Source organism: Gymnogyps californianus, chromosome 1 (genome assembly GCF_018139145.2).
Source record: "Gymnogyps californianus isolate 813 chromosome 1, ASM1813914v2, whole genome shotgun sequence".
Taxonomy (NCBI): Eukaryota; Metazoa; Chordata; class Aves; order Accipitriformes; family Cathartidae; genus Gymnogyps; species Gymnogyps californianus.
The window spans coordinates 97,710,081-97,724,028 of NC_059471.1; the positions used below are offsets into that span (position 1 = coordinate 97,710,081).

At 44.3% G+C, this 13,948-nt stretch overlaps 1 protein-coding gene across 5 annotated transcripts in view; it reads left to right on the forward strand.

The window, feature by feature from the left end:
• Positions 1-7,136, forward strand: part of LOC127014702 (cystathionine beta-synthase-like protein) — a 28,021-nt gene extending 20,885 nt beyond the window's left edge. For 3 of the 5 annotated variants that reach the window (XM_050894217.1, XM_050894232.1, XM_050894224.1), the window contains 5 exons: positions 145-279; positions 1,239-1,347; positions 2,119-2,148; positions 4,761-4,845; positions 6,528-7,136. In XM_050894217.1, the coding sequence (XP_050750174.1) occupies positions 145-279; positions 1,239-1,347; positions 2,119-2,148; positions 4,761-4,845; positions 6,528-6,637 (469 nt within the window). In that variant the 3' untranslated portion in view covers positions 6,638-7,136. Of the gene's footprint in view, positions 1-144; positions 280-1,238; positions 1,348-1,912; positions 1,997-2,118; positions 2,149-4,760; positions 4,846-6,527 lie in introns of those variants that run through there. The other 2 variants (XR_007766213.1, XM_050894242.1) reach the window with 2 other exon arrangements.
• Positions 7,137-13,948: the final 6,812 nt, after the last annotated feature.

The following is a 13,948-nucleotide window of genomic DNA, read 5'->3' on the forward strand; positions in this document are numbered from 1 at the left end:
GAAGCTTTACTGACTCTGGCTGAATCCTGACTCTTCCTTGCAGCCTGTTGTCATTCCTGTAGTGTTGAAGGCCACTGTACATGAACAACTGGTTCTGCTCTCTCCATAAGACTTGCATGGGTTTGTTTTTTATTTCATCCCCAGGTGGTGGAACATCAGTGTTCAGGAACTAAGCCTCTCTGCTCCCCTGACTGTGCTTCCAACTGTTACCTGTGCAAAAACTGTTGAAATTCTCCGGGAGAAGGGATTCGACCAGGTACCAGTTGTTGATGAATCTGGGTATGTCCACATATATCACTATTCATCCGTATGTATCACTTCCCTAAGGGATGTCTTTTAAATGCTTCCTAGAAGTATAATATCCTCTCACTCATCTTTCTTCAGTTATACTAACACAAGTCAGAAATGTTACCTTAAACACACCAATGCTGGACTTCATATGTTGTCATGCCAGGAGTGTCCTGCCCTTCACATAATAAGCTTCTAATGATTATTATGATATACTTACTCAGTGTGTCTCTGCAGGATAACTTCCTTGTTTTTTATAATAGCTGTTTAACTTAACAAAGCAAAAATTCATATTTAAAACAAGCAACCCCAAACCTACCCATCTCCGCCACAGCTTTTACCCAGTTTCTTCAGAACACTGCATTATAGTGCAATGTTGTAGTGACCCCTATAAACCAGAGTGTCCCCAGCAAGCTGGTATGCCTTATTGCCCTGTAGGTCTCCTGTAGGACAGGCTGAATAATGAAGAGTTGCTCAGCTACTCTCCAGTTACAGTGCTAACTCAAGGGATTACTTGTTGCAGGTCCTTGCAACATCCTTGCAGGGAGAAGGGGACTGAGCAAAATTGAGGCGAGCATGTCTCTGGCCCTGTCACACCTTTCAAAAGGAGAGATGAAGGTGTAAAACAATGAAGCTGTGCTTTTCAAAAGCTCTCTCGGGTTGCAAGAAGCTCTCCAGTTGCAAGAACTAGAGATACAAAGAGCCTGATGCTCAGAAGGGCCAGGCACCTGCAGCACCTGTTGACTTCTGTGTGAGTCTGCAGAACTTCTGAAAACTGGACTCTGTCTCCTGCAGACACAGAATCCAAGTATACCACCAATAATGTTGCTTTATACCATGAAGCAGTTGAACTGACTTCTCCAGGCTGGCTGAGAGTGGATGCTTTTATCTACAGGAACACCTGAGGCTTTTGTGTTGTTTAGCCCTATCTTCCCTCTCTCCTTCCCCAGGGTGATTTTAGGCATGGTTACCCTGGGTAACATGCTTTCTTCACTGCTTGCTGGAAAAGTTCAGCCTTCCGATGAAGTTCGCAAAGTAATCTACAAGCAATTTAAACAGGTAAGCAGGTGTATTCTACGATTCCTAGTTCTCTGGTTTGAAGTACTACTATAGGCATCCTAACACTACAGCAGCATCAGGTTGGGTAAGGTTTACCTGGGACCATACAGAGCAGCTGTTACTGAGCACAGACGTGCTCTAAACTCTGTCCTCGGTCACTCAATAGCTCCCAGGTTTGTGCTGTGGCTCTATGTTGTGCTGTTCCATTACTTCAACAGGCTTTCTTCTAGCATGCTTGTCCTTTCCTCCTTCCCCCAAAACCCTGGCACAAATCTGGGCAATGTAACTATCCAGGGGAAGAGACAGGGAGATGTTGAAACAGCTCTTCTAAATAATTTCTGTATTGGCTAAAAACAAGCAACTGTTTGCCTTTTGTATCAGATGCTTTGCTGAAACAGGGGGATGGCTGCTGAAAGCTGATGTTGTCAAGATATGTGAATTTTGATGTTAGCCAGTTTCACCTGTCCATCCAATGTGGTGTGCCAAGATACCACAACTTCCCAGCTGTATGGGTGCTCTTCTGAAATATATAAGTATTGTTGCTGTTGCTTTGTTTCTCTTGCAGGAAGAGGATTTTGTTTTTAATATGGAATGCTTGACCTAGTTTTCACCAGGCTTTTAGTTTCAACACTGTCTCATAGTAGATGAGGTACTGTATTCTGGAAGTATGTGTAATGCTTCTGTTCAGTCTACAAACTACCAAGTCCCTGAGGCTGAGAAAGGATGCTAGTTCTTTATGGACAAATGTAAATGTATTTTTTTCCTTCCCAGACAGATAATCAAGCATCAGGTGGAAATGTGGTGCGTAACAAAACTGCTTAGTTCATGTTCTCCCCCACTTGGACACCTTAAGAGTTTCTGGGGCTGGTGGTGTGCAATCATTTCTGTAGCTACACTGGTGTTAGCTGTAGTAGCCAATTCTCTGCGCTTCTGAGGTTGTAGCTTTTTTCCATGGCAGCTTGAAGTTTCTCACGCTTCTTCGGTAAAGAACAGCTTAACCGTTTCTTTTCTCTTTAGCTCTGACTTTTTTTCTTGGTGGAGGATGGAAGGGGAGCGACACAAAAGTGGTAGTGTTGCTAACATGCTAACTAAAAGCATCATTCATTGGTTATTTTCCACTTGAGTTGATGATTTAATGGAGAAACATGTTAAATGCACATAACCTCAGAAGTATTGTGGATTTTGCTTTTCTTACCACTTTAGTCAAGCTTATTTGGCTTATTTACTGGTGAAATTGGGAAAAAGGATCATCTGTGTCACTGAAGTGACTTAGGATATCCTACAGTTAGGATCTGTACGACAGCGTGCATCAATAAGAGGTCAGCTTAGCCTGTGACTAGCAAGGCAAAGCTATCTTTTGGCAACACAGGAAGCTTTCTTTGATATGAAAGAGTCTCTTAGAATGGAGGAGTAATGGTTATAGCTTTTTTTAAAGTCTCCAGTAGGATAGTACTCTAGGGCTTTGAAACACTAGTCACAGGATAATTTGCCAATCCAAGCAAGTACGGTGTGTTAGTGGAGAGGAGGGCTGTTCTTGTGGAGTCAGATGTTAGTTCCAGTGGTTTGGGGCCTCTTTACACCTTCTTCCGCAAGGGATCTTTGCATCAACTACTAACATTTGTTAGGTGTGGTGCAGCCATAGCCTTAGCAGACTTCTTGTCTGCCTTTACCAGAAAATAGGGCTGTGGCATGGTCTCTGAGACTTTCTTGTTACTATACCTAGTGTTTAATTGTTAGCCTGTTCCCTGGTGTGATTTTGGTTAGTGTCTGGTTAGTGTTTGGTTAGTTTAGCACTCTGCTAAACAACGCAAGGCCTGGTGTCCCCAGAATCCCTGGTGGACCAGAGCCTACTTCTGGGGAAGGAGAGAATTTAGTTGTAGGGCCATGAGCAGTGCCATGTCACTTGCCTTTAGAGCCAAACAAGCGGTCCCAGTCATGTGTAGTGTAGTAGCATGTGCATAGGCTAATTGTCTTAAAGACTTAGTAGGTTTAAAAAAAATGCCTAAATATGCGAAAACTCATGGGCAAAATTTTTAGGGAACTGGAATCAGCAGTAGTGAGACAGGTGAAAACTCCATGGGAGTTCTGTTAAATTTCCATGAAGCATTTCAAAACGTGTTTATGTCTTCATAGTTGTCCCAGTGCTGCCTATGGGCTGCTCGTCCTGGTTATCTTTAGCCTACCCAGTCCCTGAAAACGGGTCTATTGATTATACACAATCGGATGGCAAGGGGCTCTACCCCTTCAGTGAGCTTTGAACTTAGGTTCAAAAGTTAGGCTTTGCACGTACGTTTGCACAAAACTGCTTGTCAGAGGTGGTGACTGATAGTTGACTTGATGTGGCAGTAGGTCCAGATTTGCCCCCACCCCTTGCCTGGCCCAGAAGCTTAAGGATTGATGCTTCAGTATGCACTATAGCCTGCTGGTCACTTAAACACAAGCTGCTGGGAATCCTTTTGATCTCTTCTAGCTCACAGTATGGAGACAAGAGCTCTGTGTTCCAGTGCAGCCCAACTGTGCTGTGGCATTTATTCCTCAGTCACAAGCTGAGCTCACTGCAGGATAAAGGCTTTTTTAATCTGCAGTGCAAGACTTTTCTTTGCTGTAAATTCCTTTAATTGCCTTTAATCAAAGTATGTCAGATGGTGGGTGCTACTGTTACCTGGGGAGAGTCTCCTGGGTAATAGACCTGTTGCTGCTGCTTAATATGTTAAAGCATGTAGGCAGAACAGTTTTATCCATTCTTTCAAATGGTTCCAGCAGGTGGTTAGCTAAGTGTTTCAGAAGGATCTGTATTCTTTCTGCGAGTCAACACAGGGTGCTTTCTTGTTTGGTCTTAGCAAAGTTGAACTTCACTAAAAATTAATTCTTAATTCTCCGTTCCTTGATTTGCACCTGAATACAGTGTTAGCTGAGCAATCTTCACCCTTGGTTTTGTTTTTGGCTTGTTTGGGCTTTTGTCTTCCCCTTCTGCCTTTGCAGATCCTATTCACTTCCACAGTGATTTGTAGCCTGATTCATTGACTTTTTCCCAGTCTTGCTAGAGTAAAATCACCAAGTATAATGACTTGTATGGTAACTTCTTTTGTTAGACACATGGAACGCTTGACCTTCTTCCATCATTAACATTTTTCAGATATTGAGTATGTTCAGTATATTCATTATGTTTACAGAATCAGAATGAATACCTTAATATAGTGCTTCATTTTTTTGTTCTGTTTTCTTGAAAATTAGAAACAAAGAAAACTGATCTTTTAAGTTGGCCTTGATTTGTTAGTGTTTTACAATACTTCAGATGGGAGCAGTATATAAATGCTGATGTATTACTTCTAATATGGCACGAAGTATATGGGGATTATTGACTACTAAACATATATAGGACTTTTATTTAAGTTTTGTAACTCTCTCCTCAGATTAACCTGAAAGACAACTTGGGGAAACTCTCTCATATCCTGGAAATAGACCACTTTGCTCTAGTGGTTCATGAACAAATTCAATGTGAGTATGACGTACTGTGCCTTGTTAAGAGGTAATCTTTGAGTGGTAACAAGAAGCAAGTACAAGTGTGAGTGTGTAAACAAGTTCTGAAGAAGCCAAATCCTCTTTCTGTGTATGTAAATATGTGGTACTAACACTTAATAAGACACTAGCACTTTAATTCTTGTGGAGTAAGTGTTAAATCCATTAATAACATCACATACTGTAATGTACCTGCTTTTGGAGCAAGGTACTGCTCAGAACTGACTGCCTGAGTCTAGTCCACTGTACAGTGGCTTTGTTAGTAGCAGCAAGCCAATGAATAAGCTCCTGCAGTACAACTGATCTTTCCCTCTTCCTACTACTGTCATACAACTTCCAGCAGTTCCATCACAGTGAGCGTCCCAGGTTAACTACACTTCAATTTTTTGCCTTTCTAAAGCAAAATCTGTATTAAAACTTCATAAAGTTTAGTAAGATCTAGATGTCAGCACTGACATCACTGTCTCAAGACAGCTTAATATTTTTTTCCTGTTTATTTCATTTAAACTAACTTATTTCCCTTCACTTGATGTTTTTTGTCCAAACTCTACTTTTCTTTGTCCTTCTCAAAACTCTACGCTGCTGCCTTTATGAACTGGAAATGACTAAATAAATCTTCAAAGCTAGGGTATATGACTGTTATATATGAATAATATTTTTTCCTGTTTTATCTTCCTTATAGCAGGCAACTTGCAAAATTACAAACACTGAGAAACTAGACTAAAAACAATATTAAGACTCACCAGATAAATTTGTCTGACAGCTATCTCAATTATAACTGTAAATGAAGAACAGTCATCAAATTTGGGCTTGTTCCTGATAATCTCCATAAGGATGTGCTCTTGACTCTGTGCTGACTATTTATAAACCTAGAATCTCACTGGCAGCTTGCAGTGGAACAAAGATTGAGTAAATGAAAAGTCCAGGACAATCCAGCTGGCTGAACAAACTGAGTGTATAAGTAGGCTAAACGTCTCAATACAGCCAGACTTTAGGAACAGGGAACTTAGACAATAAATAAAGGGCCAGAAGTCACTTGGCCACTTGGTTCCCAGGTCAAAGGCTTATGCTCACAATGAAAAATCACTTGAACCTGTGCTGTCAATGCAGCAATGATTAGATGGTTAATAAGTTTTTTGGATACAAATGGGAAAATGCTGTATTGTGATTTTTATACTTATTCTGTATTTGACAGTGGTGTAGGAAGATGGTAGTGTCACATGTCCTCCTCTAGTGGCCCCTAGTTCAAACGGGATAATATCGGTTTGCAGCTGCTTCAAGTAGAGCCACAGAAGCTAATGTATGAGGAAAATATGCTTTATAACAGAGGATTTGGCTTGAATTTTCATGTCAAGAAAAATAAATCTGATGGACCCTAATCCTTCCTTCCATAACGTTTCAGTTTCTATATCCTTTTTGTTGGGAGCCTTTCTGAAATTAAAATCCTTGCCACATCCTGTGTGACTGTTGGTCAAGGTGCCATTTGGGTTCCCCCTCAGTGTACAAGGGTCATCAGTGATAACCAACTCCACCAACAGGCCCTGACATGTGGAGCTGGGATGGCTTGGCACCTGCCTTTACAAACAGTGCCATTAAAACCAAGTGGGATGGTGTGGTTTTGTGCCTCCTAAAGCCAGAATCCCCTCTTTGTTTCTGCATAGATCACACTGATGGTTCCTCCAGTAAGCGGCAAATGGTGTTTGGCATCGTTACAGCCATCGACCTGCTTAACTTTGTGACTGCACGAGAACGGGAAAGAAAGTCCGACTAAAGTCAAGTAGCAGCATGGAGCCTCTTCAACAACATTTTGCAATCTCCAACAAAGAATCAGGTTTATTTCTTAGGCAGAATGGTCTGTCCTTAGGGTGTTCTTTTTTTTAAATTCTGAAAATAAGCAGTTAGCTATCCTGGTGTCAGCTATATAGCCAGTGCGTTTTGCTGTATTGCACAGCTTCTGGGGACTTGTTTCTTAATCAGGTTACACAATATTTCTTATCAAGACAGTTTATTTTTTTACCTATATATATGTGTAAAAATACTGCCTAAATTAACTGGTATGTTCCTTAGTTGTTTTGTCTAAAGTCTGGCTTTACAAAAGATTGTTTCAGATTCATAAAACATGTCGAAATAAAGAGTTACTGAAGCAGAGGCCCAAAAGAGCTCTGGGAAGTTTTGGATTTTTTTTTGTGCAAGGGTGTTCAGTTAGATAATACCTGTGTGGAGACAAAAATGGGACTGGGGCGTGGAGAGAAGAAAGGGGGGGTTCCCCTTTGGTGACATCAGTGTAAAACAGGAGGAAATCCTGAGGACTGGAGTTGAGGCTCGTTTCAACCAGCTGCTCTGAGGAAAAACTGACTTGAGTGGAAGCCTGACAGTGAAGTGACAAATGTAAACTAGTGACTTTGTTCTATGCGGTGCACCAGCTTTCACTGCGAAGACAGACTTTTCTTTTTTTCCAGCTGTACACTGATAAGTAAGCACAAGTGAAAAGATTAAAAGGTAAGATCGAGCCTCTTGCCTGAAGGTTTTTGAAAATCACGCTGTTTTGTCTACTACCTTCCCCTTACCTCCCCACCCTCTTATTTATCTCAAAGTGCTTCTTTTTATGCCTGTTTTAGAAGAGCCAAAGGTAATCTGTCAAGAGCTGTAAACTCTTTCAAGTCTTGTTCAAGTGCTCCTGCACTGTAGTGCCTTATTCCAGGAGAAAAACCCTACCACTAATTGAATTCACTGTAGACAAGCTTGGAAGGAATTGGCAAACACGGTGTGGAATGGTCCTGTCAAGATTATGCAAGAGTAATGTGCAGTAGGTGTGTGCAGCTACAACTTTTCACCACTTCTGTAACTCTGGATTCTTCAGTAATGTTTGACTTGCGTAGCCGTGGCACAGTTTGGCACTAGCAGCCCCATCCATACACTGCTGTGCTCAGGCTACCAACTGCTGTTAGTGGTAATGGTGAGTGAAATCACCCTGTGGTGACAGGAGAAAAGTAGCTGTTCTTCATAAAGACTGCTCTAATCATCTTCTGACTGGCCTTTTGCCAAGAATAAAGTTTTTGGTCAGCAAGAGTGACACTTCTCTGAGCTTGTCTCTCTTTCCACTGAAGTAGAAAAGTACTATTTAGGCTGGGGCTATTGCTGGTAGGATAGCAAAGTTGTTGGTTTGTTGGTTTTCTTGTTTGGTTGGTTGTTTTTTTTTTTAAAAAAAAACAAGCTGAAGGGAGTTGTGAGTCAGCTGAGAGAAAATGAAGGGGTTATTTAAAAATCCCAGTTACTACCTCCTGTATATAGATTTCTTGCTACCTTGCTGGCCTCCCTGTGGCTGTGGAATTTGCTGTACATTTTGGAAGTGTGTGCTCAGAGGAGAGAGGTGGTGGAAGGCGCCCTGTCCCACATCAGTGCTGAGCCAAGAACATCAGGCAGAGCTTTTGCAGTTGTGCCTTGGGTGGTGCTGGCCTGGAGGAGGGAGGCAAGAGCTCAAAGCCAAAGAAGTGACACCAGCGATGGTGCCTGCCTGCCAGCAGTGTGACAGCCTGGTTTGTTTTCTAGCTGCTTCTCTCTCACCTTAGATCTGTGAATGTTAAGAACTTTGTTGTAATAACTGAACGCCTCGGACTGATTTCTGATAACTCTTTAGTGCTGTGCTGGTGAATGCTAAGTTTATTCTGCCCTTGTTCAGTTTATTTCCTTAGACATTGGCTGTTTATTTCCTTAGACATTGCCTTCAGATTAGGGCTAACTGAAGTAACATGACCCATACTTACCTTAAACTATGGTTTAACCATTAAATTCATATCGTTCTTTAAGATTTAAGACAGCTTTTCCCAAGGCTCTGGAATAAACTACTATAAAGTCTAAAAATGTGTAATTTCAATAATAATTGGTTCTAAAGGTTGGTTGATTTTTTCAATTTTCTTTTCTTTTTTTTTTTTTTTTTTTACCCCTATGCTGTGCAGTGATTTCTTTCTCACTGTTCCCCCCCACTGTAGTAGCAACCTCAGGTTGGGTGCTCTGGGTAGTGGAAAGCTGAACTAGTGTGAGTATCAGATGTGTGTACCTGTGCATTAAAGACACTGTTTTCAAATCTGGATTAGTTTTTCTAGGCTGAACAGCTCTGTCTTACCTCTGTTGCTGCTTGGCAGAGCCTAGTAACTCAGCTTTCAAACTGTATTTTTGAGCTACTTCCCGAGGGGTCATAAATAACTTAGCACAGTGAAGGGCATGGTCTTTGACCTTAGTGCTTTTAACATCCTTTATGTTCTCAGTGTAGAGAGAGTCTGTGAATGGTCAGTTGTATCCCTTGAGACATTAGTACTTCAGCCAAGCTTCTAAACTCCTTTCCCAATTATTTCAAATACTGTTGTCAGATATATTTTCATATCTATTCTTAATTTACAGGGAAGGCTGAGAGGGACTTATTTCATTGATTATCTGTATTTTCACTGTATCCTTTGATTCCCACACTGTTAAAAGAACCTGTGTACTTCGCTAGATGCTACTAACTGAAGGATTTGCTGCAATCGTAGCTGCCACTGCTGCTAAATTTTGGCATTACTGTTGCCCTTGAAAACTTACTTTACTGGCTTTTATCTGATTTTTCCTATTTTCCATCTGACTTTTGGTGGCAGTGGTGGGGAGGGGGGGTGCTTAAGTGTTTGGGGTTTTTTCCTTTTCGTTTTGTGCCTGCAAAAACTCCATGTCCCAGGCTAACTGAATTCAGCAAGAAATAGGAGGAGGGTAGAAGGAGATTCCCAAAGTTGCTCTTCAGAACAGCAGTACAGGTGAGAAGTTAGAGTTGGGGCAGCAGAAGATTAATGGGTAGCTGTGACACAGAGAAAAATGTAAACACTTTAATTTGCATTTTTAGTTTACGGTTCATAAATTAATCTCTGTAGCATCATGAAATCAGGTAGCATTGCTGATTAAGAAAGAAGGGGTGGTTAGAGCTGGTAGGGAAGAGGGGAAGTGAGTCTCAAGCAATCCAAATAAGCCAAAGTATCCAAGAAATCCACCTGTGCCGTTCTGCCTATGCCGTTTGGTAGGAGCAGGAGCTGTCTCCTGTTCTGCACTGGCACAAGGTGGAAACGGTGGCCACAAGCTGCTCTTATTCACAGTAGCAACCCTGTTTGACCAGAGGAATTGGGGAAATAGATGGAGCTGCTGAATGACTGAAAAACTTTCCAGAGTTCGCTCTTGTAGTAGGGATGAAGGCAGCAAAGAGAAGGGGACAGGGAATCCTGCAGAGTTGAAGTTTCGCTGAAACTTGCATAAGCCTGCAAAAGCTTACAAGCGTGATGCTTTTTTGTGTGTGTGAGAATGTTGTTACTAGCCTGGTCCTGGTTAGTAGTGGTAGGGCTGGATTAACGCTTGACTCGTCTCTCTCAAATACTGTGAGGACCAAGAAAGACATTGCAGTTTGTTTGTTTGGTCTTTAACCTGAAGTTCAAGTCCAGAGCTTGAACAGAACTGTGGGTTTTTTCTGAGGTGGGTGCCTGCATCTTCTGTTTACCTGTGCTGGTTATGCAAGTGCTGACTAAGCCTGAAAACTATTTTGCACATGGATATTTATATCAACAATTTATCCTGTATTTGTTTGTCACTGTAAGAGAATATCTGTCCTTTTGGTCTAATGTTGGCTCTGCAAAAATACTTTTATTTTCTCACCTGAAGACAATTATCTAGTAAAATCTGTATAATATTTTGCAAGCAGTTATCAGGCGATGACTTAAGGATCATTTTGAAGTCATTGCATCCAATATTACTTCCCACTTCTTCCACAAGCTGTGGCTGACTCCAGAACTCTGTCTAGCTGAGGCTCCTCTAAGCAGCCAGACCAGTCTCATCTGCCCACCAAGCTTGTCACTAGACGGCTTCTGAAAACATCTGCTTGCCATTACGAATTTCACACAACATACTCACTGTCAGGAGTTGCCTAGCGCTGCCACTGTCATCCAACAGCCTTTCTTACTGCATAGTATCAACATCCTACCACGACAAAGGGAAGACCTCTTATGCTTTAAGGAGCCGGGAAAAATCAATACTACACGTGGTATTTATTGCACAAATGTCCACAAATGTACAATATAAAGAGTTCAATAAAAGCTGTTTGATTGCAGAATGACTCTGGGTTTTTTAACGGCGGTTCAAGTTGGAAGTTAGACTGTAGACTGTGAGAGATTTCTATCAGCTGCAGAAGACCTCTCGCTTTCAGTACGTGGACTGCGATGCTCTGCAGTTCTTTTCTTCTGTCTCCAGAGAGCTGCCGGTATGGCAGGACTGTCGGTGAGCCAGCCCATGGTCTGCTGCTCATAGCTGGCTTTACTACAATCCTGGTGTTTCTGTACAGGGTAGGAAAGGAAGGATGTAGAGCTGGGGCTCAGATGCCACGGGTGAAGTTCCTAGAGCAACAGGTGCCTGTGTGGTCAATTGGATAGATATTTCTGAATAAATGCAAGGGGTAGGGGCCAGCCTGTGAGAAGGCAATGTCTTTTGGGAATTATGGTGAAGCTATAATGTTAAAAAGTGTGTGAATTCAAGTGAGATGCACGGGGGGTGTTCTGTGGATAAGGAGCAGCTGGGAGAAACTGACGGGGCTGGCTGTGTTATTTCAGAGCTATGTGTTTGTGCTGCCGCTCAGCGTCTTGGTCAGTTGTGCAAGTTAAACCAGGGTGAAGGTGGTTTATATCTGCCCTTGCTCAGCCCTGTCCAAATACCTTAAGACCCTGTCAGCCAATCTCAGTGGGACGTTGTTCCATCTTGCAGAGACGTGGGGAAAGGCCGGTGGGTGGAGAGGTGCAGGGGGGGCTTCCTCTGCCTGCCTTGGGTGCCGGGGCCAGTCCCCTGGGCGCACGGCACGAACTCCTTGCTGGCTTGCTTGCCTGCACACCAGGTTTTCTTATAGGGGCACAGTTCATCTGCCTCCTCACACACACAGAGTGCTCTGTCCTCAGCTTTATCTTCTCGCTCCTGATCTGATGTGCTCTCCAGCAGCATGGGGTGACCGACACAGCAGGCAAACGATACACTAAACTTTCTTTACCTTACACATCCTTTTCATGTGATCAGTTGAAGTGCTGTCACTGCCGGCAGCAATTGCAGATCGTTGCCTCACCTTTACCTTTTGGCAGTCTACTCGGAGGCGAAAAGGATCCTGATCTCGCAGTCTGATACGCAGAAGGCCGACGTTGCTCCCCGGCTCACCCGTGCAAGGAAAGAGTGGTTCAGCAGAAAGGCCAAAGGCTAACCAGGCACAGAGAGCAGCAGGCAGCACGCGCGATCAAGTTCCACCTGCCAGCAGGCTAGAGGCATGCCTGCCCCTGCCGCGGCCCCTGCCCTGTGCTGCTGCTCCTGCCGCTGGGCCGCGGCCGCGGTCACGAACAGGGAGCTGAACCAGTTAAATAATACCCTAGCCAGGTAGATCAGGGGCGGTTTTAGCCAGTGCAGGCACTGAGAGAAACGTCCAGGGCTCCTCGGCGTGCCCCAAGGGCGTCCTGTTAGCAGCAGCCCCCAGGTTTGAGTGTTGCATGCAGGGGACTGCGCACACCCCATTTTTGCAGGAGGAGGCAAGACCTTTCCTGACTGCTGAGGCATTGCCTAATGGCACTGCTAGGACAGAACTGGCCCCAGCTGCGGAGGTGCCCCTCCTCACTGATCACCGACGCAGGGAAAATTACTGGGTACAATCTGCTGTACCGGCTCTGGAGATAAACGGAGGACTTCAGTCCAGAAAGCTACCTTACAAAAGCAATAAATTCCCTTTGGGGGGAAAAAAAAAAAACCACCAACCCACACTTGTGTTGCTGATGGAAGTGCCACTGCAACGTAAAGGCAAACGTGTTTGAGCTTTGCTCATGACATATTCCTGAAGGTGTTCTTTATCTATACTAGCTTATCCGAAGCGGAGCTTTGGAGAGGGAAGTGTCTGTGTGCAGGTGTGCACAGGCACAGCCACTGCCAGGGCGCAAGGAGCCCGGCCTGCACCAGGGCGCTGGCCCTGCTTGCTGCGGGGTTAAACACATACAGTAGGGATGCTCTGTGTGCATGTGCGTCCCACAGAGTCCAGGTCCTCTCCCTTAGTCCCTGCCTAAGCTGTGCTGCAGCCATGCCTGTGCCCAGCCTTGCACCCAGCCACCCACGCTGCCGTCCTGCCTGCCAGGGCCCTGGCTTGGCCTCAAGGCTCCCCTAGCTCTGCACAGTGAACTGTGTTGCAGACCACATCCAGCTGGAATGCAGCTTCCCCCCCCACCACATTACCTCGTCAGTGAAATCAGTTTTCTGGTTTGTTTTTCTAGCTGTCCGTAATGGAGAGGGCAACATATGACAGGGATCACTGGAAGGAGGGTGGGAGGGAGGACTGCAGGCAAGGGTTGCTCAGCTGGGTATCCCTGCTGGATCAAACAGCAGCTCCTGCAAAGCAGGACCAGCCCCGTGCCTTCCTCAAGGTCAGGGGGAACGATGGAGGAGGGCCACGTGTCATGGCTACGTCCAGCCACTGCTTTGTTCAGTGCCAAATGCTGAGAGTCCCCCGGCAACTGTAGTGCTGGAGGACAGTGAGCAAGGGGAGAGCCTGCAGGACCTGACCTGTGGTGTGGCAGTAAGAAGAACAGCTAACTCACCTGCCACCACCTGTGCATACCTGCCTTAGTCTTAAGAAAAAATCTACCCCTGTGTAGGGGAAAAGCCAAGTGCTGTTTACACTGCAGGTTGCACTACTCTTCTGGTAGCTAAAAATATGCCATAGCTTCTTCAAACAAATGCACCTTCTTCTTTCACACCTGACAACTCTCAGGCTTTGAGAAGTCGGTCGCTGGCTCTTCTAGTGGTAACCAGCTGGAGTTGTATGCCCAAACAAACAGGGCAAGTGGCCTGCATGCACTGCCCGTCCCTATATTCCCTGCATAGTGTGGTATGTGACAGATGCTTCATGTCCATGGGGAGACTGGAGTGAAGGCGATGTGCTGATTCACAGTGAGACAGCTACCTGTTGGACCCATCAGGATACGGGGATGCGCTGATCAGCCCCATGGGGCAAGCACAGCGGGTCTGACCTGTGAAAGGTGGGAAACCCAGCGTGTTTGGGGCT